Source organism: Lynx rufus, unplaced genomic scaffold (genome assembly GCF_022079265.1).
Source record: "Lynx rufus isolate CCGP_SWC_20201006 ecotype Redwood Valley unplaced genomic scaffold, mLynRuf1.p SCAF_1, whole genome shotgun sequence".
In the NCBI taxonomy this organism is placed as follows: Eukaryota; Metazoa; Chordata; class Mammalia; order Carnivora; family Felidae; genus Lynx; species Lynx rufus.
The window spans coordinates 29108854-29134980 of NW_025814823.1; the positions used below are offsets into that span (position 1 = coordinate 29108854).

The window sequence follows — 26127 nt, forward strand, 5'->3', positions numbered from 1 at the left end:
GCACCATGTCGGGCTCTGTGCTGACAGCTCAGGGCCTTGTGCCTGCTTTGGATTCTGCGTCTCCCTCTCTCTCTGCCCCTGCCCCACTGGTGCTCGGTCTCTCGCTCTCTCTCAAAAATAAACACTAAAAAAAGAAAATTAAAAAAAAAAAAGAAAAGAAATACGGGGGCACTTGGGTGGCTCAGTTGGGTAAGCATCCAACTCCTGATCTCGACTCAGGTCAGATCTCACAGTTTGTGAGATCAAGCCCCACATCAGGCTCCAGGCTGGAGCTCCATGTTTGGGATTCTCTCTCTCCGCTCTATCCCACCTCCCTGCTCACGGGCTCTGTCTCTTAAAATAAATACACGTTTGAAATCAAGAAATCTAATCCACTTGAGTTAGATATCTAAGATCACAATAAAAATTTAAAATCCTTAAGGGGCGCCTGGGTGGCTCAGTTGGTTAAGCATCCGACTTCGGCTCAGGTCATGATCTCACAGTCTGTGGGTTCGAGCCCCGCATTGGGCTCTGTGCTGACAGCTCAGAACCTGGAGCCTGTTTCATATTCTGTGTCTCCCTCTCTCTCTCTCTGACCCACCCCTGTTCATGCTCTGTCTCTCTCTGTCTCAAAAATCAATAAACGTTAAAAAAAATTTTTAAAAAATAAAATAAAAAATAAAATCCTTAAAATGGACATCTTAAATTATAAAGCCAAAATTTTTATGAACCGAAAAAATTTCCAAGTTTAACCACCTTCTCTTGATTTAAATATCTGATCAGGATTGAAGCAGCTTTATTTTGCTAATAAAATCTAACCTGAGCAAATACTGTGACTACTATCATTTCCTAAAGTATGGCCCTTGACTCACTTTTCTTATGTGCAAGTTAAAAGAATTTTATTAACCTCACTTAAGGACAAAGTTCTAAAACACCATATCCAATACACGATTTTATGCAATACAGATTTTTCGCATACAGATATAAATCACATGGTTAAAATGTTATTGCAACACAAAAGCTACTGAAACTTTTTGGTTTTTACCCAAATTAAAAAACTAAGCACAGTAGTTTATCAACAAGGACCAAAACTGCTAGATTAATTTCCAATAAATGTGTAATTGTAGTGACAATTTTGGTTTTGAAGGAGTTAGTCACAGAGATAAGTTGTCCAAGAACTATGACATCAAAACAAAATTAAGTAATTTCCTGCAGAGATGAGGCGTAAGGGATGGAGTGGTAACAGAATGATAGTTCTGGAACATCTCTGAATCAACAAGCACTTTACAAATGTTATCATTTGGGGTGCCTGGGTGACTCAGTCGGTTAAGCGTCCAACTCTTGGTTTTGGCTCAGGTCATGATCTCATGGTTTGTGAGTTTAAGCCCCACATTGGGCTCCGTACTGACAGTGCAGAGCCTGCTTGGGATTCTCTCTCCCTCTCTCTCTGCCCCTCCCCCCGCTTGCTCTCTGTCTCTCTCTCTGTCTCTCTCTCTCCCTCAAAAATAAATAAATAAACCTAAAAAAAAAAAGATAACTACAAATGTTATCATTTAATGAAAACACACGTTTAAGTTTTATTTTTAAGTGTTTTATAAAAAATATATTAGCACAAGCCCATGATTTTTACAAAAACAAAAAAGTAACCAAATTTAGTGAAAATATAAAGTAAATAACACTATTGGTATTACCTAAATTTGGCAAAAATCACGAGGGAGATTAATAAATGAATGTCAGCAGACATTATACTATACTGTGACGCCTTCCTAGGTAGGAAAAACACTTGCTTTTATTTTCCTCTCCCCTAACTTAAAACTCTTTTTAAACAAACAAAAAACGAATTCATGCACATAATTACAATTATCATTAACTGTTGATCAGAGTGTCTCAAAAATACTGGCTGCTTCGGCTTCTGTGTCTCCCTCTCTCTCTGCCCCTCCCCCACTCGTGCTCTCTCTGTCTCTCTCAAGAATAAATTAATAAAAAAAATTAAAAAAAAAAAGACGAAAGTATAGAACACTAAGAACATGTTAGAAAAAAGACACTGGAAAAAGGCAAGCAAAATAAACTTAAACGGAAGTAAATAAATAAAAAAGATCAGAGTGAAAATTAATGAAATGGGGGTGGGGAGTAGTCAACAAACCCCAAACTTGGCTCTCTGAAAAGATCAACAAAATTGGCAAACCTGTGGTGGACTGACCAAGAAAAGAAAAAAAAAATTGAATTATTAAAATTAAAAATGAAAGAGGAGACATTACTAGTTACTTTACAGAAATAAAATGATTATAAAGGAATACAATGAACAACTGTATGCCAATACGGGATAACAGAAGAAATGGACAAATTTCTAGAGACACAAATTTCAGAAACCATGTCAAGAAGAAATAGAAAATATAAATAAACCAATAACAAGTAAAGAGTTCTAATAGGTAATCAAAAACTGCCCACAAAGAAAAATCCAGGTCCAGATGGCTTCACTGGTAAATTCCACCAAATATTTAATAACAATATCAATGTTTTACAAACTTTAAAAAAAAAAAAAAAAAAAAGAGGAGGAGAAGAAGAGGAGGAAACACTTCTCAACTCCTTATAAGGCCTTTACTACCCTGACACCAAAACCAGACAAAAACCTCACAAGAAAACTACAGACCAGTAGGAAGAGACAAACAAAAATCCTCAATAAAATGTTAGCAAACTGAACCCAGCAATATATAAAAAGAATTCTACACCATGACCAAGTGGGTTTTATCCCAGCAATGCAAGGTTGCTTTAACATCTGAAAATTAATTCATGTAATATATCATAGCAAGAGTATTTAAAAAAAAACCCACATAATTATCTCAATAGACACAGAAGAAACACTTGACAAAATCCAACACATGTTCACCTTAAAAATGTTCAGTGTCCTAGGAATGGAAGGGAACTTCTTCAACATCACAAAGGGCATATATAAAAAATTCATGGTTAACCCAATACTTAATGGACAAAGACTAGATGCTTTCTCCTAACATCAGGAACAAGACAAAGATATCCACTCTAATCACTTTTCTTCAACATTGTACTGGAGATTCTAGTCAGGGCAATTAGTGAAGAAAATGAAATTAAAAGGATACAAAAAGGAAATGAAGAAATAAAACTTTCTATTTGCAGATGACATGATCTGCAAATCCGAAAATGTGCAAATAATTTGCAAATTAATAATACCAATGTTAGAAAATCTGCAAATTTAGAAAAATCTGGAAAATCCTAAGAAATCCATTACACCAACTATCAACAATAAATAATAAATAAATAAGTTCAGCAAGGCCACAGAATCAATATACAAAAACCAACTGTATTTTATACACTAGCAATAACAAAATGAAAATAAAATTAAGAAAATAATTCCACTAGAATAGTATTTAAAAGGAATAAAGTACTTAGGAGTCAATTTCACAAAAGATGTACAAGATGTATGCTAAAACCTACAAAATATTGTTGAAAGAAATTAAAGAAGATATGTCTAGATGCAAAGACATCCAAAGTTCATAGACTGAAAAACTTAGTATTGTTAAAATAAAGTGATCTACAGATACAAAGCAATGCCTGTAAAATTCCAGCTGGCTTCTTGCAGAAACTGAAAGGCTAATTCTAAAATTCAAATTGGAAAAAAAGGAATCCTGAATGGTCAAAAGAATCTTGAAAAAAGAACAAGCTAAAAGATTCACACTTCCTAATTTCAACTTACCCCAAAGCTACAGTAATCAAGACAGCATAAGGACAAATATATAGATCAGTGAGTCCAAAGATGAACCTTCTTTATGGTCCATTTATTTTCAACAAAACTGGCAAGACCTTTCACTGGGTAAAGAACAGTCTCTTCAACAAATGGTTCTGGGAAACTGGATAGTCACATGCAAAAGCTGGATTCCTGCCTCACATCATATATAAAAATGAACTCAAAATGTATCAAAGACCTCAGTATAAGAACTAAAAATATAAAACTCTTATTAAATATGTATAAATCTTCATTACGCTAGATTTGAAATGGTTTCTTAGATATGACACAAAAGCTCAAGCAGTAAAAGGAAAAAACCATAAAATGGACTTTAAAAACTTTTGTCATCAAAGGACACTTTAAAGAAAGTCAAAAGATAACCCACAGAATGGTAGAAAGTATTTCCAAATCACATATCTGATAAGAGACATGTATCTAGAATATACAAAGAACTCTTCCAACTCAAGAATAAAAAGACAACTCAAAGAGTCTGAATGGACTTTCTCCAAAGAAGATTTACAAATGGCAAATAAGCACATGAAAAGACACTCAACATCATCAGTCACCGGGGAATTGCAAACTGAAACCATGAGACAGCACTTCACACCCACTAGGCTGGCTATAATCAAATGCCAAATAATAGCAAGTGGATTATTGGTGAGGATATATAGGAATCAGAATCCTCATACACTGCTTGTGAGAATATAAAAAGGTACAGTCACTTTGGAAAACAATCTGGCAGTCTTTTTAAAGTTTAAACACAGACTTGCCATTTGAAGCAGCAATTCCATTCCTGGGTATACACGCCCAAGAGAAATTAAAATGTATATGGAAAACTGGCACACAAGTGTTCACAGCAGCATTAGTCATAATAACTAAAAGGCAGAAACAACCAAAGTGTCCCTCAACTGCTAAAATGTGGCACAGCCATACAATGGGATGTTATTTGGTGATACAGGGAATGAAGTAGTCTCATCCACGCTACCGCATGGATGAAAACATTATGCTAAGTAAAACACACTACAGAACAAAAGGTCACAAACTGTATGATTCCATTTGTGTGCAAATGGAAAGAAAGTAGACTAGTGGTTGCCTAATGTTGCGGGGGTGGGGAAAGGATTTCTTTTTGGGGTAATGAAAATTTTCTAAAATTACAATGGTAATGGTTGCAAAACTCTGAATATATTAAAAATCACTGAATTGTACACTTCAAGTAGGTAAATTTTATGATATGTGATTTATATCTCAATAAAGCTGTTAACAATAACAAAAATACTGGGGGGGAAGCAACCGGTATCTAGTTGGCAGAGGCCCCGGACACTGCTAAATATCCTATAATGCAAAGGACAGCCCCTTATAACAAATTATCTAGCCCAACAGGTCAATAACAGAATACTTCATTGTGGGGAGCTGTCCTGTTGATCCCTGGCTGCTACCCATTAGATCTCCATAGCATACTTCCCAACAGTGACAAAAATACTCCCAGACATTGCAAAATGTCCCTTGGGGGGACAAAATTCCCTCCCTCATTGCACCTTGAGAAACAGTGCTCTAGAAGAAGAGGCCCTTCCAAACTGTTTCTATGTTAAAAAAAATACATCTATCCATGAAAAAGAAAATACAAAAAGGGAAAATACAAAAAGGGAAAATATTAGAATACCTAATGCTGGTGAGGGTACAGGGAACCTTGCACACACATACACCGCTAGTGACAATACAAATTGGTGTTTACAACCTCATAGAAACCAAAGTACCACTATTAACTGAGAACCACAGAATGCACATACCTTTTACCAATTAATTTGAGAATTTGTGAGAAGGAAATAATCCTGAGTAAAGCTATGGGTACAAAGATATTTATAGTGTTTGTTTGATTTTAACAGTGAAAGTTTGGAAACCCAAAGTTCAACAATAGAGGAATGGCTCTGATATGTAGTCATCAAAAAGGAAGATAATGAAAACCATACAGCAACATATAAAATGCTTGTGCACTTGCTAGACAAACTTTCAGGTCAAAATTATTACAGCTGCCTACAAATACCACAAATAAATTCATAGGGGAAAAAAACCTTGACAGAAATTACACAAAAAAATGCTCTTTGTGTCCCTAAATTATATATTCACGTTTTAAAATGCTGCGGGTGTTTTTAAAATAATTTTCTATAGTTGTGCTATATCCTGGGCTGGCTTCAAAAGATGATTTTATTTTCATGCTACCTAACATGGATCATTCTTTAAGATCTGGAAGTTTATGAAGCCATAACTTTATCAGCCTTCACCGCTTTTTAATACTTCCTCCAGAGTTAAAATGCAATCTTTAGCTAAAAGCAAGACTACCAGTTAGAAATGAATTTTCGAACACCCTTATGAGACGTCACAAATTTATGTGGCCAAAATTATTTGAAAAGCACGTCCCAAACTTGTACATTTTTTACTATACTAAGTACTGACAACCTCAGTTTTCTGAGGTTTGATTCAATTCTCAAAAGCACTTGGTCTCTCTCTCTCTCTCAAAAAATAAATTAACATTAAAAAATTTTTTTATAAAGGAAAAAAAGCACTTGGTAAACATGCCTATTCCATGCTTAGAAAATAACACTAAAGAGATGTCAAAGGTTCCTATATAAATTAATACATTCTCAGTGCCTTCTTTAAAAATGCAATTCCCATGCTTTATAAAATACCAACAAATGCTTTACATCCTTATGATGATAATTTTGGATCTATATTGGAGGGATTTTAAAAAACGAAAAGTCTGTGCGCCGTGTGAAAATGGACAAAGCCAATGAAAGCTTAGTGATAGTCCAAGAGGAACAAATTCTTTAATGGCCACTATATTCAACAGCTTCTGCAAGATGTTATTACAAAAGTATTACAGGTAGCCCTCTGGTTTTGTGAAAGTTTGTATTACACCACTTTCACTTTTACCAAAGACCTACAGTGGTGCCTTCGCTTTCACGGAAAAAGGCAAAAAGTGAAAACAGCGCTCAGCATTGGTTTTGCAGGGAGCCCTCACAGAGGCATCGCACACTCTCGGCAAGGAGAGGGACACCATCAGGTTCCTTCCTCCAGGAAGGACACTCAGCATCAGGCCACCATAGATTTGAACTGTGTCTGTGAGCATCTGTGCTTTATCTCGATTTATTTTGTGCATCCATTAGCAAGATGCATCCTAAGATATCAGAAAAGCCAGAGAGGTTATTTTTGGGGTCTGGGAATGTTCAAAAATTCTGAATACAAACTAATGCTAATTGTGCTTCACTTTACACCATTTCAGCTTGAGAGGTTTCACAGGAACACTCTACTTTCAGAGAGCAGGGAAAATCTGTATTCGAATTCACACATGTAAGCTCTTTACCATTTCTGACATCTCACCTCCCCTTTCTTCTCTGTCACCCTTATCCTAAAGAGTAAGTGATGAATTTTGGCAAATGCTACCTTAAATAACCTACAGAAATTATTGGTAGGCACTGCTCCATGTTTTCACATGAATCAACCACTATTTACCAAAAACTCAACAGCAGTGCCATTACAGTCAAATAAAGCATACTACACACATATAATTTCAGCTAACTATTATTAAACTAAGGTGAATAGTTTCTCTATTAACAGAATAGAAAAAATTATTAAATCATAGCATATTATTCACATGGAAATGTTTCTATAATAAGTTAGTAAAAAGATTATAGCAAAACTGAGTAAAGACCAAATTTTACCTTTTCTGTATTGTAATATAAAGATTTCAAAGTAGTGAACAAGGGTGGGCAGCCTTTACTGAAGTTAATCCTCAGGAACTTATCCATTAGTTCTCTAAATTTTTCACCTAGAAACAAAAGTGTACTTTGTTATATTTCAATTGATGCAAACAGTTCTCAAAGTGATTTTACAAATAAAAATAAACCTCCCTCAAAAACAATGATCCCCCATCCTATTTTTAAACCCAAAAGTCTGTCAGCATTTATTGCTTGACTGTTACCACCCAAAAGGATAACACTAAATATCTTAGTTGGCAACTATCCTTTTCCCTAGATCTAGGTTAAAATATCTTCAAGGAACACTTCAAAAGATAAGTACACCAAATAACTGTGCAGCTTTAAGTAGTAGAAAAAGTTACTTACTATCCATTCTGAATACAGTCCCCATAGCAAGTCTCTTTCCTAACCTCACTGACTAGCACAGACTCGTCCTCATCTGCAGACACCTCATAAGGCACGCTGAAGACTATATAAAGAGATCCTACTGTAACCAGCAGCATATTTAACTGACAGCCAAAATATATTTTTAAACACTAAAGTAGTATTTGAAAATGTTTTCCAAACCAATTAGTGATTTGCCTCAACATTCATTCCACAATCATCTTTCAAGCACCCATATGTGCCAGGCAGTGTTCTAGGCATTAGGGACATAGCAGTGACTAAAACAATTAAAAACAAATTCTGGGGCGCCTGAGTGGCTCAGTTGGTTAAGTGTCCAACTCTTGATCTCCGTTCAGGTCACAATCTCACACTTCGTGAGATCAAGTCACGCTGTCAGCGCAGAGCCTGCTTGGGATTCTCTCTCTCCCTCTCTCTCCCCCTCCCCCGCTCATGCTCTCTTTCTCTCTCTCAAAATAAATAAATGAATTAAATTCTGCCCTCTTGGAACTTAACATTCCAGTGGGTAGGATGGATAATACATAAAATAAACATATGTTAGACATTAGACTGAGCCCCAGAGCGTTTTAACATTAGAAGTAAATAATTCTATCATTATTAAACCCTTCCAAAAAAAACTTGGCATCACTTTCTGGAAGCAGGGGAAAAAATGGAAACTTTTTCATTTTAAATACAACACAAAGGCTTTAACTCAGTTAAGGCTTTAACTTTTTTGACAGGAAGAGTTATTATATAACGACACGGATTTGCCCACTCATTAAAAAGAAAAAGATTACAGGGCGCCTGGGTGGCTCAGTCGGGTTAAGCGTCCAACTTTGGCTCAGTTCATGATCTTGCGGCTTGTGAGTTTGAGCCCCACATTGGGCTCTTTGCTGACAGCTCAGAGCCTGAAGCTTGCTTCAGCTTCTATGTCTCCCTCTCTCTACCCCTTTCCCAGCTCGCTCACTCTCTCTCTCTCTCTCAAAAATAAACATTAAAAAAAAATTTTTTTAAAGAAAAAGATACATATGTCATAAATGGCTTAACCTAAAGTAAAACTATTAAACAATCCCTTAAAGTTTCATTATGAATCACAACACTTCACCAAAAAAATACCAACAACCCAAAGCGGTTATTTTTATTTGTTGTGATTGTATTGAACAAAACATGCATACTCAATATAATTAGATGTCATAAAAATTTAAAAGAGATATTTAAATTTTATTAAGGGGAAAGTTTACCAAATATAAAAACAGGTTCAACATTCGTTAATGTACTATAAAAACCATTTCCAGATAATCTCTAATCTTTTATTAGATCATACACAAAGTATATTCTGGGTTAAATAGACATCATTACTTCTTTAAAAATCAAAAGTAGTTTTAGAGATCAAATCTTTCCAGCACTTCCTCTGATATAAGGCAAAAGTTAACAATACTGGGGCGCCTGGGTGGCTCAGTTGGTTAAGCATCCGACTCTTGATTTTAGCTCAGGTCATGATGATCTCAAGGTTCGTAAGTTTGAGTCCTGCCCTGGGCTCAGCACTGACAGCTCAGAGCCTACTAGGGATTCTCTCTCTCTCTCTCTCTCTCTCTCTCTCTCTCTCTGCCCTTCCTGTGCTTGCTCTCTCTTTCAAAATAAATACTTTTTTTTTTTTTAAGTTAACAATATTGTGGTGGACCAGTGGGATGCAGCTGTTTAGAGAAATGTATATTCTTCCACTTTTGTGTGACCTTGGACAAGTAACCAACCTGTCCACTAAAATCCTCACTTTCCCCACTGTAGGTGAGGGTAACAATGCTAGCAGCCTCAAGAGCCCTCCTGCATGGCTCAAACCAGAATATAAGTATATAGCAGTAAAGAGTGTCTGGCATACAGTAACTATTCAATAAATGTTGTCTATCATTACATGCCATGATAACCTGACAGCTACTGCATTTCTATAGTTAAGAATCTTTTCCATATTTGCAGACATCCACTGAGAAACCAAGCATTGTATCTTCATGTCAGAGGCTATTCTGAACTCCTCTTCTTCCTCAACTTTCTCAGTCAATTCAGATCATCCTGGCAGATTGAAGTTAAAAGACAATGTAGTCCATTCTCAATTATCCATAATTTTGAAAGCCTCTTCTCCCGTTAAACTGTTAGACTGTGCAGCTGTGAGAAAGAATGGGGAAGTTCTTCATGTGCTGATGTAAAGCCAGACACAGAGTTAAATGGAAAGAAAACCCAAGTGCACAGCAATCTATGCTACCATTTTTGTACAAAAGAGGGAGAAAAAAAGAAAGCTATACACAAACCCACACACACATTTGTGCTTGTATATGCACAATATGTTTATGGAAGTATACACCACCTACTGGTAACAATGCAGCCACTAGAGAAGGAGGTGGTCAGAGGAAGGACAGGAAAAACTTTCCACTTAAAAAATCATTTTACCTGGAACTATAATGCATTATCTAAATAAGAAGCCTACAGACAGCTATTCAAATGGTCAGTCACACACTATATTCTAAAATTACTTACCATGACTCAGCTCATAAGGTTTTCTTTAGGCATAAGAAAAAACCCTTCACAAAAGCAAATAATCTCTCTTCTTCCTAATTATTTTTAAATAATCTTTAGTACCCCCCACAGTGTTTCCTTTAGGGGTAAAAAAAAAAAAAAAAAAAAAAAGACTGTCAATCATTAAGTGCCTGCTTAGCATTACCACTTACCAAACAGGTTATCTGTCTACACAGATGCTATGCTAATTCTTCTCCAGATGTGTAGTATAGATTCAATAAAAATTGCTGTCTCAAAAAACCAGTGCTAAAATAATACAATCAGCAAGATCAGACTGTGTGTGATTCACTGGGAATTTATTCTAAATCATGGAGAATGTTCTCAATATAAAAAAGAAATAATTATATGACCTGATGAAGGTGTTAGCTAGCATACTATGGTACCACTATAGTAATAATACAATGTATAAATGTATCAAATCAAGAGTTATACACCTTAAACTTCTATAATGTTATATGTAATTATATCTCAATAGTAAATAATCCAATGAAAAAGAATGGAGTAAAATTTGATCAGAACTTTGTGTTTAATACTCTGGATTATCTCCTTCCCTCTCTCCCCTGCCTTGGCCAGTGAAGACTAATAGAACATGATGAAGTAAACCAGTTCTTTTGAAAAGTAGCTATATCCCTGCATTATTTTCATAGCGCTGAATATTTTCGACGGTTGGAGAATCTACCTAGGAGTTCTGTGTTCACTACTTGACAGTTTTAAGCCTTTTTAACTAAAAACTGAAAACTCTTTTTTAAAACTTTCACCTTGCATTCTCAAGTTCCATGTTTCTTGAATAAAAATCTTATTGTTTTTGACAGTATCAAGATGCTTTTCTTATTACACATAAAAATATTTCTAGATAGGCAAAACAACATGAAGTATTTAGCTTCTACAGAGGTACAATTAGGTATCTGTGTGATTTTACATATGCTCACTGGAGCTTTGTAAGTCCATGGATGTTAGAACCTCACAGTGATGTTGACCTTGAAGTCCGTGCCATCAGACCCTTCAACTGAGCCCTATCTTGTATAAAGATGCCTTTAGCCTTTCAAAGACAGAGTGCCCAGAGAGTCCAAGATAATTCCACTTAAAGCTAAATTGCACTTTATAATCAACAGTTGGTTCCAAGCTATCTTTCAGTAAAAATATATTTCCTGTCATGTACTAAGAGTTTTTAGCAAACTTTATTAACTATGAGAAAAACTCAAGGCAGTGTAAATTTGAAGTTCCACGTTCCATTAAGGAATAACAGAACTAAGATATCTTGTTAATAATCTTAAAGTTAGGGGTGCCTGGGTGGTTCAGTCGGTTATGTGTTCAACTCTTGATTTTGGCTTAGGTCATGATCTCAAGGTTCGTGAGTTCAAGCCCCACTATGGGGACTCTGCTGACAGTGCAGAGCCTGCTTAGGATTCTCTCTCTCTCCCTCTCAAAATAAATAAATAAACATTAAAATAATAACTATAAAGTTAAATGAGTTTTCCTTCTTTCCTAAGAGGCACATAGATGCATCTGAAAACTCCAAACTAAGAGAATATCCCCACCCACAACGTGACACAAGACATACATTATATATGGAGACCAATTTTAAAAAAAAGAAGCCAGACACAAAGGCCACATGTGGTATGATTCCATTTGTATGAAACGTCCAGAACAGACAACTCCACAGGTACAGGAAGTAGATTAGCGGCCACCTGGTGCTGGAAGTGCAGGGGGAGTGCGGCCTGACGCAGGGAGTGCGGGGAGTGAGGTTTCTTTTGGGAGGGACAAAAACTTTCTGAAACCAGATCGTGACAACAGTTGCACAATTCCATGAATACACTAAAACATGGAGTTGCATACTTTAAAAAGTGAATTATATGGCACGTGAATTCTATTTCAAATGCTGTTATTTAAAAAAAGACATATAAAAATGTGAAGCCAAACATCCTCAATGAAACACACATGGGAATGCTCCTCCTTGCATAGGACATCCTATCTCAGAAATTCACAATGCAGTTATGAACGTTCTAACAGGTCCCACAGAAACCTGACTGCTGTGTTCAATTCAAAGTTTCCCCAACTCACTCGACTGATGAACATCTCAGCACACCAGTACCCTCCCAAGTACTGATACTAGCCACGTGAGCATAATGTTCCCTGAAAAACATCAGGGAAATCTGCTTTTGGTATTCATAAAGCCAAAACAAAAATGAGAGCATCAGAAGAATACCATTTATCATCTGTGGAACTAAGATATACTAGTGGAAAATGAACTGTTTACAATAAACTCATACCGACTATCTGATACATTTCTAACAGGTACTTCATACATTTTTAAAGTCAGTAACTAAAGACTTTTTAATTTCCATAAATCTTTAGATAAAGAAAATTATAACCCAATTATCTGCACTATAAGTGAAAATTCATTAGAAAATATACCCCCTCCTCACCCCATGCCTAGAATAGATTTTTTTTAAGTTCTATTAGCTTTCTAGGGTCTGTCTTAATATCAAAAGACATGCCAGAAGTCCCAACAAATAATTCATAATCTACAGCACTTCCAGCTAAAAACAGAGACAACTGACAACTTTAAGAAGAAGGCACAAATCTTCAGATGTTAACTATCTGAAGAACTAATATACTTTTACTTCCTCTAGACCCCAAAGTGAAGGAGTTCACCACTTGCACAACTTGGATCACGGTCGTGCATATACTGCTGTTCGATAAAAGCAAGTCACAGAATACAAACCATAGTGCGCCAATTTACATTATGTACAAAAGCAGGGAGGGATGGGGTGGGGGGGTTGTTTTTCTAGGGCTACAAAATACATGGAGCTCTGTAAAAACAAGCGCATGATAAAGGCGAATTTCAGGGAAGCAGACAACTCTGAAGACAGAGTGCCTTCACAGGGAATAGTAACGTTCTTAAACACTGTGGTGGACACAAAGGGCTCCCCGCTCTTTCTCTGAATTTGTGCTCTAAAAAGAAGACCCAGGGGCACCTGGGTGGTTCAGCTGGTTAAGCATCTGACTTCTGCCCAGATCATGATTTCTCGGTTTGTGAGTCTGAGCCCCGAGTCGGGCTCTGTGCTGACAGCTCAGAGCCTGGAGCCTGCTCCAGATTCTGTGTCTCCCTCTCTCTCTGACCCTCCCCCACTATCCTTTCCCTCTCTCTCTCTCTCTCTCAAAAATAAATAAAAACCATTAAAAAAAAAAGACCTAAAACTTCAAAACTTCTACCACTTGAATCATAATACCTCACATAGGATTTGTCATTTCTAGGGAATTTAATTGATCTTCTAAATCTAGTGTTTAATTTTTAAAGTCACATGAGAAAAACAATCTCTAAAAAGGTAATTTCAAATACTTGAGACAAACATATAGCCATATGCTCAACATTCTTATTAACACATGCATAATAAATTCATAACTGATCACTCCCACCCCCAAGATTGGTGACGATATAAACTCTGTACAAGAAACAAGTTTTTTAAATGTGAATGATGTTGAATAACAAATAATTATTAGTGTTACAAAAGATATCCTAATATTACCTGGGGCAAGATTCAAAGGTAATCTTCTAGGTGAAATTGCTCTGGGGTGCTGCTTACTAATTTCTTCATAAATTTGGAGCCTCTCTTCTAAAGTGCCTATTATCAGTAAATATGTGTGAGATTCAAAGCATCAGAACTTTTTATCTACGAAAAAATGCTAATAAACTTTTTAAAAATGTTATAAATAAAGATTGCATTGTCAATATTAAAGCTGTGCCCAATTTTTATAAGAATGACATGAAAACTCTGTGGTGGTGAAACACATAATCAGCAAAACACCATTTTAAACCCAACCTCCAGATAAATCCAAAACTTCTTTCATCACAACAGATTCTAAAACCAACTCAAATCATACCCATGCAAGACACAGAGACTCAAGATACACAGCACTTCCATTCGTTAGCGCACAACCCATGAAAAAGAAAGTCCTCCTTCAAGTCTTACACAAACTCTCTAGCCCGATGAAGCCTACACACCTCCCCACAAAAGGCTGTAACACCCATTGATTAGGTTTTAAAAAGCAACTGTTTCAGCATCATGAATGTGAATGTCTTATAGTTTAAAAAGTGAACTAAATTTCTAAGGTAGCTTTAACACTTAAAATCTTCAATGAAACTCCATTATAAAGAATCTGATTCATACAGATCGTTTAAAGTGGCAAATTATTTCTCCCAAATATAGTGATACAAAATATACTTCTAACAGAAAGTTGGGTCTTCCCTCCCAAGACCAAATTAATTTTATAGTACTGAATAGAAAGCATATATATACGTATATATACGTATATACGTATATATACGTATATATATATACACACACACACATATACATATATACATATACACACAAACTACAGGTGACTCTGCAATAACAATTTGCAAGGTAGGATCTGGGTCCAGTTCATTATTCTAAAATAATATCTACCATAATTTGTAAAGAGAGATTATATGCACTGTTTCATATAAGCAATAAGACAATTTACAACAGAATTTTAAGAGAAAGCAAACAAATTTGATTTTAAACTGTAAGGTTTTTAATTGATTTCAACTCAGAAAATGGAAATATTTTGTAAGAAGAACCCTTGGTGCTAGCAATCAAGGTATCTCCATCCTAAATGTAGTGTTCACTATCGAGACTATAAATGTAACACTTAAAAAGGTAATGTTTGATTTTGTTTAAACTCTTTCCTTCCCCCAGTAGTATGTTTTGGAGCTCCAATGTGGTAGGATTCAAAACCTGGGATACATGAAAGATAATTTTTACATTCTGTTAACAATCTGGAGACTTCATGAGATATCAAGGACCCTTATACTAAAATTTACATGAAGGCTATTTACTGCTTTTAAAAGTCAGGTCTCATATTTAAGCCTAATCCTAAGAATATAAGAAAAAAAATTCCCCACTATCCCAAATATAACAAGTCTTATAAATGTAGTTAAGTTAAGACAAAACCAAACCATTCCAATGTCCTATTTGAAGTCACAAGTTGGAGCTCCAGAACTTACCATGGGGGAGAAAAGGTCCTATGGAACCTAAAAAGATAAAGTAATATAATTAGTTTGTAATCAAAATATTTTATAGTAAGCATGGTTCTTGACATGGAACAGGTTATATTCAACTTACTAAACATTTAAATATCTGTATTAACTACATGTCAGTAACTGATAGTTTAAAGAAAAACATCACAGTTATCTTGCATTTCCAACCTTCAAATAGAAAACTTTTGTCCTGATTTTTTAAAACCACAAATTATTGATGTAATGAATAATTTTTGTTTTCATCATTTTCTTAAAGACAATTTAAAGGAAACAATTCACAACCTGTGATATTAAATTTTAAACACTAACAGAAAACCTGGTAATTTATAGTGATGAGAACACAACAAAAAATTTTTCTCATGGCTTACACTTCTATAAATGAGTATGAGTAGCTACCTATTTTTACCATATCTTTAAATTTAAAAGTTCTGCTGTTTCAACACCCTTGAGCCATATTTTCAAAATTATTTCAGCCATGTATTTATCCATGAGTAAATATACTAGGAATATTAACTGCTCGAGCAACATTTAATTATGAAAATACTAGGGAAAACTGCAATTCTAGATTTCTAAAAAGGATAGTTTACCTAATTTGAAAAGAAGATATGTGACATTTTGCTCTATGCAAAGTAGCCCAGCCTGAAATTTAGAGGATAATTTTCATGCTGATGCTATACAATACATATCCTCAGCAAAACTGCTTTGGCCTAATTCTTATGTTTAAAGGCTGAGGGTAACAAACCTCTAATTCTTTAAAAAATACTAAATAACTACGTTTCCCAGAAATGGAACGGCTCACTTTCCTCCCCAGCTCTCTAGTTAGCCTAAATTGGTAACATTTTAATGGGTCAAGGAACTTAAAATTATCTGTGAGCATTTATCACTAAAGTATAAATAAATATCTGAACTCATCTTCACTGCCATGTTTAACCTGTAATTCTCCTAAATGGAAAAATAAATGCTAATGCTAAAAATATCTGTCCTCAAATATTATCACAACTTTGCATTCACTTCAAGCACTAGTGAAGATAAGGTAGAGGAGAAAAATAATTACATACTAAGTTGCAGAGCTTTTTCCAAGCCTTCATAATAACACCAATTTTCTGCATTCCGATCAATCAAGTTTTTGAACACTTCACTGGCTTCTTTTAATCTTCCCAATTTCAACAGCATTTCCCCTAAAATTAAGTTTAAATTCACATTCATTTTACTCAAACATTAAATAACTTTCTGATCTCATAGATTTCACTAAGCAGTATTAACATACTAGATATTTATGAAAAAACTGTATGTGCTTCCCTTTGGGACATGGTGCAGTTTATACCACTAAACACAGATTAATTCACAGCTTGTCTTCAGAAGTGAACCTTCATTTACACATTCTATTATATACTAACATTCTAATATTATAATTATAATATAAATTATAATAATAAATATTAATATAATTATTAATTATATATAATTAATATTCACTTCAGAAGTGAACCTTCATTTACACATTCTATTATATACTAACATTCTAATATTATAATTATAATACAAATAGCATAATAAATATTAATGTAATCATTAATTATATATATTATATATAAAATTATAATTATAATATCATAAGCTAACATTTTGGCTCCCTCCCACACTCCAAATATACATATAGTATATTAAGTTCTTGGTAAAAATATTTGTATTATACACGTTTTTATATACCCTTAACAACAATTAAAGACTCCCAACACAGATTGGTAAGTAATTCGAATGAAATATCCCTACATTCCTACTGCTAGATTTGAATGTACTTTTCCTGATCAACTCCTATATTAAAAATTTTCCATTCAATTCTCTTAGATTCCTTTCTACATCACTAAAATTGCCAAAGTTTAACTCAGTGAAGCAAAAACACTAAGTACCACTTCACAGCTAGAAACCACATAAACCAGATTCACACGTGGATCACCCCTAAGGTCCAAATCCTTTTACCAAGCCACACAAATTGGAAGTAGGTTTGGAAAATGAGTATCTAAACTTCTCAGGTAGAATACAAAGTGCACGTAATCCAAGGTAAAAGAGAGATTCTCAAAAAAGAGTATACCTCAACTTCCTATTGCTATTTCCCCTTCCCCAATCTATTTCAAAGGAAGAAACCTTTGAAATGTCTTCAGACATATTATTTCAGCTTTCATCATCTGGGAGGGGACAATATATTAAAGTGGTTATTACATGCTATTATTTTACTATTTTTATGTATTACTCAAGCTCTAGAAGAAGACTAACTCGATATAATTTCCAGCTTTACCATTTTCTAACTCTGTGACCCTGAGCATGTTACAAGCTTCCAATGTTCACTTACCTATAAAATATCGACTACCTCTGTCTGCTTTTGTAATATATTAATTTAAACTGGTTAGTTAGCACAATGCTTGGCACAAAACGAATGCACACAAGTGTTTGCTACTTAAAAGTATAAACATGCCACATTCCTCCACAATTAATTTCTGGCTAGTCCAGTTTTTACCTGGCTTACCCTAGGTAAATAGACAACAACACAGATTTCAATTCCAAAAACCTTTGTTTTCTGCTACCATCACAGGCAAAGATTGTTACTAGAGGACTACACAGAACAAAAAATACATTTGCATATTCATAAAGTAAGTGAAGATTTCTAATATTTTTTGTTTATTAAAGGATCTTAATATGCTAAGGACTACAAAAGACATCAATGTGTAAATGTCAAAGGTCTCTCTGGGCCCTGCAAAGTTCACCGAAAAAATAATACTCTAACTTGTCTCTATAAGCAGTATAAAGTACTGGCTTTATATTCAAGATGATGGCCCCCAAATTCCCCTCACTAGCAACATATGGATGAATGTGGCAACACTGCAACTTGCACACTGCTTGAACTAGAACTGATCTCACTATATCTTATCTACTTTTTAATCACTGCATTCTGGACTGCTGTTACAAGAGAGAGAGAAAGCAACCCGAGTTAAGAGTTAATCAAGAAACAGCAATAATACATCAGAATATAAAAATAATTGCCATTTTCTTTGCTCCCATCAATTATAAGTGATAGAAGAAAGAAACCAGAACATTAAATAATTTATCGCCATTTTACCACTGTTTGAAAAATACTGTTGTTCAATAGCCAAATAATGAAAAGAGCCCAAATGTCCATCAACTGATGAATGGATAAAGATGTGGTATATATTATTACTCAGCCATAAAAAAAGAAATCTTGCCATTTGCAACGACATGGATGGAGCTAGAGATCATTATGCTAAGCAAAATAAATCAGAGAAAGGCAAATACCGTATGATTTCACTCTTATGTGGAATTTAAGAAACAAAACAGATGAACACAGTGGGGGAAAAATAGGCAAACCATAAAGCAGACTCTTAACTATAGATATCAAACCGAGGACTGACGGAGGGAGGTAGGCATGTGGAATGGGCTAGATGAGTGATGGGTACTAAGGAGGGCACGTGTTGTGATGAGCATCGGGTGTTGTGTGTAAGTGATGAATCACTAAATTCCACACGTGAAACTAATTATTACACTGTATGTTAACTATATGTATAACTGGAATTTTTTAAATAAAAACTTGGAAAAATATAAATAAATAAATAAATAAATAAATAAATAAATAAATAAATAGAAAAATAGTGTTGTCATTAGTATTATTCACAAAAATTAAATCAGTAAGTTGCTATACATTAACTAGAAGAGTTGAGAATAGCAGTTAAAAGTAAGGACTCATGAAAAGAAATGAAGGACTCTTAAATTACTATATGTGAAAAAAGCTAATCTAAAAAAGCTACATACTACATGATTCCAACTATATAACATTCTGGAAAAGGCGCACCTATGGAGATAGTAAAAGGATCAGTGGTGGTCAGGAGCTGGGGGCAAGGACAAACAAATAGGCAGAGCACAGAGGGTTTGTGTAGCAATGAAACTAGTCTACGTGACACTACGGTGGTGGATATATGTCAAAACCTAGACAGTATATAATACCGAGAGTGAACTTTAATGTAAACTGTAGACTTTGGGTGATAGTTACATTCAGTGTAGGTTCACTAATTGCAACAAATATACCATTCTGCTGGGGGATGTTGATAATGGTAGGGGAGGCTGTGCATGTGTGAGGACAGAGAGTATATGTGAAATCTCTGTACCTTCCACTCAATTTTGCAGTGAACGTAAAATTGCTCTATCAAAATGAAGACTTTAAATTTAAAACAAACAACAATAAAAAAAAAAAAGTAGGGGCACCTGGCTGGCTCAGTTGGTAGAGCATACGACTCTTGATCTTGGGGTCCTGAGTTCAAGCCCCATGTTGGGTATAGAGTTTACTTTAAAAAATAAATAAATAAAATAAGTTAAATAAATAAATAAATAATAATAATAAATAAAAATAAAATAATATGCAATAAAATAAAAATGAATAAATCATAATCATGATCATAATAATAATAATAAAATAAAATAAAATAAGGGCTCTGAAGCCCAGGAAGATGTATTTACAAATTAACTCTACCACCTAAAAGGCTGGGTGACTTTGGGCAAGTCTTTAACCTCTCTAAACTTTAGTCTCCTCAACTATAAAATGGGGATAATCTACCCATGTTAAAAGTGCTAAAAAATTAAATGAAATAAAGAAGTTTAAGCAATTACCATACTCTGAGACACAGGAAAAGTAAATAAATCTTAGCTATTATTTTTATGAAGTTTAGAAGTCCCACAACTATATGAAACCTTAGTTTTAAGCTAATTATTGCTTTAGTCGTTCATTTTATTATGTACTGCTCAGAGAATGTTAACTGATGAGCAAACTTTGTTTTAAACAAATGTACTTGACCCTTTGTTGAAGAACATTTTAAACAAACTATTTATTATCAGGATCCTGCCTTCATAATTAGCCCATATTGAAAATAAATCAATCTTACTTTCATAATGACCCCAGTGTCATCATTTCATGGATATATATTTGGGGGTGAGAAGTATGAAGGGAGTATAAGACACTGCCTACGAAAATGGAATCTGGAGCCAAAATCCCTAGACTCAAATCCAGCATTACCCAGCTTACTTAGCTGTATGACTTTGGGCAAAGCACTTAACCAGTCTGATTCCTCAGCCCCTCCTCTCTAAAATGAATATAAGAACCATATCATGGTATTGTTCTGAGGATTAATTTAATAGACATTAGATTAATAATAAAAATGTTTTTTATTACATACGAAGTCTTATTTAAGTACTAGGGCAGAATAAAGTATGTAGCTTTTATTCTTTTCTTTAATTGAGGCCACTGATAAAAAAAGGCAGGTCAACTTACCTTTAATTTCTTCCACCAAAAGTTTATCACATATCTGTTTCTCATATGTTTCTATATGTTCCAAAGATTCCTGAAATAGGTCTGCCTCTCTCATCACTTGATTCTGGTATAGTATCAGTTCACTATATTCATAGTCTATTTTGTTGGGAGGAACCTGAAAAAAATTAACAAAAATTATTTATATAATTATATAAAACAGTTATACACCTTTAATCGCTTCCTCGGAAGAGTCACTCACATAGATTAAAAAAAGCAACTGAGAAGCAATTACAAATAGAAGAGTGATTAATAGTGAAGAAAATTAATATTCTTTTTAAGTTTATTTTATTTATTTTTGAGAGAGAGAGACAGAGAAAGCAGGAGGGGCAGACATAAAGGAAGAGAGAGAGAATGAGAGAGAATCCCAAGCAGGATCTGCGCTGTCAGCACAGAGCTCGATGTGGGGCTCGAACTCACGAGCCATGAGATCATGACCTGAGCTGAAATCAAGGTTGGACACTTAACCGACTGAGCCACCCAGGTGCCCCAATACATTCTTTAAAACAAACAAAAAGGTGGCACTTCTGCCTATGGCAAAGTCAAGATTCAGGTCACCAAATCCTATACCCACAGAATATGAAAATGGTTAAAATCCTAAAGAATTTAACAAAAACTACTAGAATAAAAACGTTTAGAAGGGTGACAGAATACATGATCAAAATACAAAAATCAATTATACTTCCATATACTAGAAACCAACAACTCAATTTCATTTATGATAAAACATCTAAAAGAACAAAATATTTAGGAATAAATTTAGGAAACAAGACCAATACACTAAAGATAACATGCTGAGAGAAATTAAGAACCTATTATAAATGGAGACACTCTAAACCCTGTGCATGGGTCAGGATACTCAATACTGTTTTGGTGGCAATTTTCTCCAAATTGGTCTACAAATTCAATGCAATCCATATAAAACTCTCAGCAAGCTTTTCTGCAGAAATTGACATGCTAATCCTAAAACTCAAATGGAAATAAAAGAAACCCTGTATAGCCAAAAGAATCTTGAACAAAGTGGGAGGACATGCATTTCAAATTTCAAATATACTATAAAGCAACAGTAATCAAGATAGTGTGGTATTGGCATAAGGAAAAAGTGGAATTGATAAACTATGGCTTATTTATATAATGAAATACCAAATAGCAGTTAAAAACAGATAAACTTGGGGCACCTGGGTGGCTCAGGTGGTTAAGCATCCAACTCTTGGTTTTGGCTCAGGTCATGATCTCATGGCTTGTGAGTTTGAGCCCCCACGTTGGGCTCTCCACTGTCAGCACAGAGCCTGCTTTGGATCCTGTCTCCCTCTCTCTCTGCCACCCCCCACCCTCCCTCCCTCTCTGTCTCTCAAAAGTAAATAAACATTTTTTTTTAAAAAAATGGATAAACTAGCCCTACATGTATCAGCACAGATATGTCTCAAGATGTGAAAACACTGCATATTGTTCTGTCAACTTTTAAATACACAAAGTAACAGTTTGTAATTTTTATGGGCTTATATATAACCTAAACGTGACTAGGAATGATCTATAACAATTTCAGAATAGCGGCTACCTCTAGGGATGTGGGAGAACTTTGTAACTACTTCTCTAGTATTTCTTTCTTTTTTTTAAAATTTTTTTTTTTCAACGTTTATTTATTTTTGGGACAGAGACAGACAGAGCATGAACGGGGGAGGGGCAGAGAGAGGGAGACACAGAATCGGAAACAGGCTCCAGGCTCTGAGCCATCAGTCCAGAGCCTGACATGGGGCTCGAACTCACGGACCGCGAGATCGTGACCTGGCTGAAGTCGGACGCTTAACCGACTGCGCCACCCAGGCGCCCTCTAGTATTTCTTTCTTTATAAATTTTTAAGGTTTTTTTAGAGAGAGTGAGAAAGAGTATGCACATGCAAGCAGGGGAGGGAGGCAGAGGGAGAGAATCTTTTTTTCTTAAAGTTTATTTATTTTGAGAGAGACAGAGATATCCCAAGTGGGGGAGGATCAGAGAGCAAGGGAAGAGAGAGAGAATCTCAGGCAGGCTCCGCCCTGCCACAACACAGAGCCTGATGTGGGCCTCAAACTCACAAAACTGTGAGATCATGACCTGGGCAGAAACCAAGAGTCGGACACTTAGCTGACTGAGTCACCAAGGCACCCCAAGACAGAAAGAATCTTAAGCAGGCCCCACACTCAGTGCAGAGCCCAATGCGGAGCTCAGTCCCATGACCCTGGGATCATGACCTGAGACGAAATCAAGAGCTGAGCACTCAACCATCTGAGCCACCCAGGCGTCCCAAATATTTCTTTAAAAAATAATAAAATCTGGAGAAAGTGTGGCAAAATGTTAGCATCTATTTATCTAATGATGCATAGTATATATTTTTTGCATTTTTCTACTTTGCATGTGTATTAAAATGTATTAACATATTTACATAAAACATAAAGCTATATGTATGAGGAATAATTCTGTAATCACAAAACTATTTTCATTTTTATGTATTCTTTTCTTTAGTCATTTGAATATCATCAAAATAATAGAATACAATATTTTTCATAATATTTATTCTCTATCAAGAATTCAGTGTTTTAGGGGGCGCCTGGGTGGCGCAGTCGGTTGAGCGTCCAACTTCAGCCAGGTCACGATCTCGCGGTCAGTGAGTTTGAGCCCCGCGTCAGGCTCTGGGCTGATGGCTCGGAGCCTGGAGCCTGTTTCCAATTCTGTGTCTTCCTCTCTCTCTGCCCCTCCCCTGTTCATGCTCTGTCTCTCTCTGTCCCAAAAATAAATAAAACGTTGAAAAAAAAATTTTTTTAAAAAGAATTCAGGGCGCCTGGGTGGCGCAGTCGGTTAAGCGTCCGACTTCAGCCAGGTCACGATCTCGCGGTCCGTGAGTTCGAGCCCCGCGTCGGGCTCTGGGCTGATGGCTCAGAGCCTGGAGCCTGTTTCCGATTCTGTGTCTCCCTCTCTCTCTGCCCCTCCCCCGTTCATGCTCTGTCTCTCTCTGTCCCAAAAATAAATAAACGTTGAAAAAAAAAAAAAAAAAAAGAATTCAGTGTTTTAGGAGCATCTGGGTGGCTCAGTCAGTTAAATGTCCAACTTTGGCTTGGGTCATGATCTCACAGCCTGTGAGTTTAAGCCGCGCATTGGGCTCTGTGCTGAGCTCAGAGCCTGGAGCCTGCTTCAGATTCTGTGTCTCCCTCTCTCTCTGCCCTTTGCCTGCTCACACTCTGTCTCTCTCTCTCTCTCTCTCTCAAAAATAAATAAGCATAAAAAAAAAAAAGAATTCTGTATTTTAATTTTTTCCAATTATTTCAAAATTTTTTTAAGTTTTTCCATGGGTCCCAAAGACTTTAATGCATAATTGAGAATCAGAGCAATATAGAAGTCAACTATTTTAGTTTGTGTGGGTAGGAGAAAATGTAAGAATGAAGTTCTTACTTGCTGAGTTTGTCTAAACTCTTCCAATAGTTTTAGTGCCATATCATAATCTTTCAGCAAATGGTATGCAATAGCATATCCAATCCAGGAAGCACGCTGCGTTGGGCGCAACTGAAGAAGCTGATACCTTGTCTCCTAAAAAAAAAATAATTAAAAATTGTCTTTTTCTCTTTTCACTTTAACTGTCTCTAAAATATTTGTATTTCAACACAGAGCTGTAAGAAAACAATTTAATGCCTTTAATTCCTTTCTAATGAATTCAAGGAATAAACATCAGTTCCTGAATAAAATAGAAATAGTTTTTATGTTCTTATCTAAATTACTTAAGTTCTAGAATACTCTGTTAATGCTCACTGTAAAGCTTTTACTAAAAAGCTATTCTTGGGGCCCATGCTTTTGGGTTGCCTTATAAAATTACTTTTATATAATGCATATTTCTTTTGGTAACTAAACATCTTTGAAGAGAGACTAAGATACCTTTTTATTAAACTAAATTCTGCTGTTTATAAAATCACTGTGTGAAATTATAATGTATTCACATTGTTACAAGAAGCTCCAGAAGCAGGGTGGACAAAGCCTGAGCAAACACTCAAACATCAGCCTGGAATTTTCTAACAGAACACTGCTGCCACTTGAAGACAGTGTAATAATAATGTAAGACATTAGGGAGAAAACCCCAGAAATTCCACCAGGGCTACCCCGAAGAATCCAGATATCTTCACTAGCACAAAATACAACCTTCCTACACAGCCCCCACCCCTTCACAGCTCGTACTGACTCTGAGTTTTAGGTGCGTACAACTGCGTGGGGAAACAGGGTCTCACGAAGAACACTAGCTGCAATGAAGTTCTGAAAATGTAGTGTTTTTAGCTTCTATTGTTGGAATAGGTGCCAAGTGAGTCCATCCACACTATATGTCACAAGGAGAACATGATCAGTCTTTTCAAGAAAAAGATCTTTGAGCAAACGACTTAGACAGTATCACTCCTCTCCCCTTGTGTGCCTGGTTCATTTTAGGCACATGAAATTAAGCTATGTTACTCTCATCTCTCCTTTTCACCACTGTTTCTGTCACTTCCTTTCTTCATTAAAGTCTGGGTCAGTTTTCTTCTCTCTGCCAAATCCTGCCACTATCCTGCTGCAAATGCAACACTGTGGATCACCCATCCAAAACAAGCTATTGTCTTAGGATCAAGATTTCCTCATCTTTAATGATCTCCTTTACCCCACTTCAGGGACCCATGAGACTTTACTGCAACCACACCCTAGACCTTACTACCACCCAGAAATCATAAATTCAGATATCTCACTCTCTGGCCAACACTCTTATTCAGTGACATTCCTACCCTTGTTCTGGGAAACCACCAGTACTTCTGGTTCCTTAGGTCCTTCACTTCTAACCACTGCTCTTGTATCTTCACTACCCCTTTTAGCAAGCACGGTTTGCCAATATTCTTAATTTCCTTGCCTCATTCCTATGGATAACTGATTTTAACTCCCACCGCACCTAGGCTAAACGAAAAAATCATGATCTGGAAGAATGATACCTTTATTAAGCTCAGCAGAATGCTAGAAACCTGCAAAAATCTAGGCACAGGGTATAAGCACTTGTATGGTAGAAGACAAAAGTAAAAAGTAAATGAAAGAACTTAATTTATTTAAAGAGAACTGTTAAGAGTTGGTGGTCTCCTTCATATAAGGGAGAGAATTCCATTGTGGACATACTGAAGTCAGGGTACTCAATGGAGTAAGCACACGGAGATACCCAGCAGATTGGAAGGTGCCAGTATGAAGAGGTCTGGACCAGAGAAAGACTGCTTTATAGCAATCCTGC

The 26127-nt window shown here is 35.7% G+C and overlaps 1 protein-coding gene across 7 annotated transcripts in view; it reads right to left on the reverse strand.

Annotated features, from left to right (window-relative positions):
• NAA16 (N-alpha-acetyltransferase 16, NatA auxiliary subunit) overlaps positions 1-26127 on the reverse strand; it is a 66936-nt gene that overhangs the window by 30870 nt on the left and 9939 nt on the right. For 4 of the 7 annotated variants that reach the window (XM_047080360.1, XM_047080373.1, XM_047080374.1 and 1 more), the window contains 6 exons: positions 24294-24428; positions 20835-20988; positions 16561-16680; positions 15470-15496; positions 13965-14060; positions 7453-7559 (listed from right to left, as the gene is read on the reverse strand). In XM_047080360.1, the coding sequence (XP_046936316.1) occupies positions 7453-7559; positions 13965-14060; positions 15470-15496; positions 16561-16680; positions 20835-20988; positions 24294-24428 (639 nt within the window). The remainder of the gene's footprint in view (positions 1-7452; positions 7560-13964; positions 14061-15469; positions 15497-16560; positions 16681-20834; positions 20989-24293; positions 24429-26127) is intronic. The other 3 variants (XM_047080369.1, XM_047080370.1, XM_047080371.1) reach the window with 3 other exon arrangements.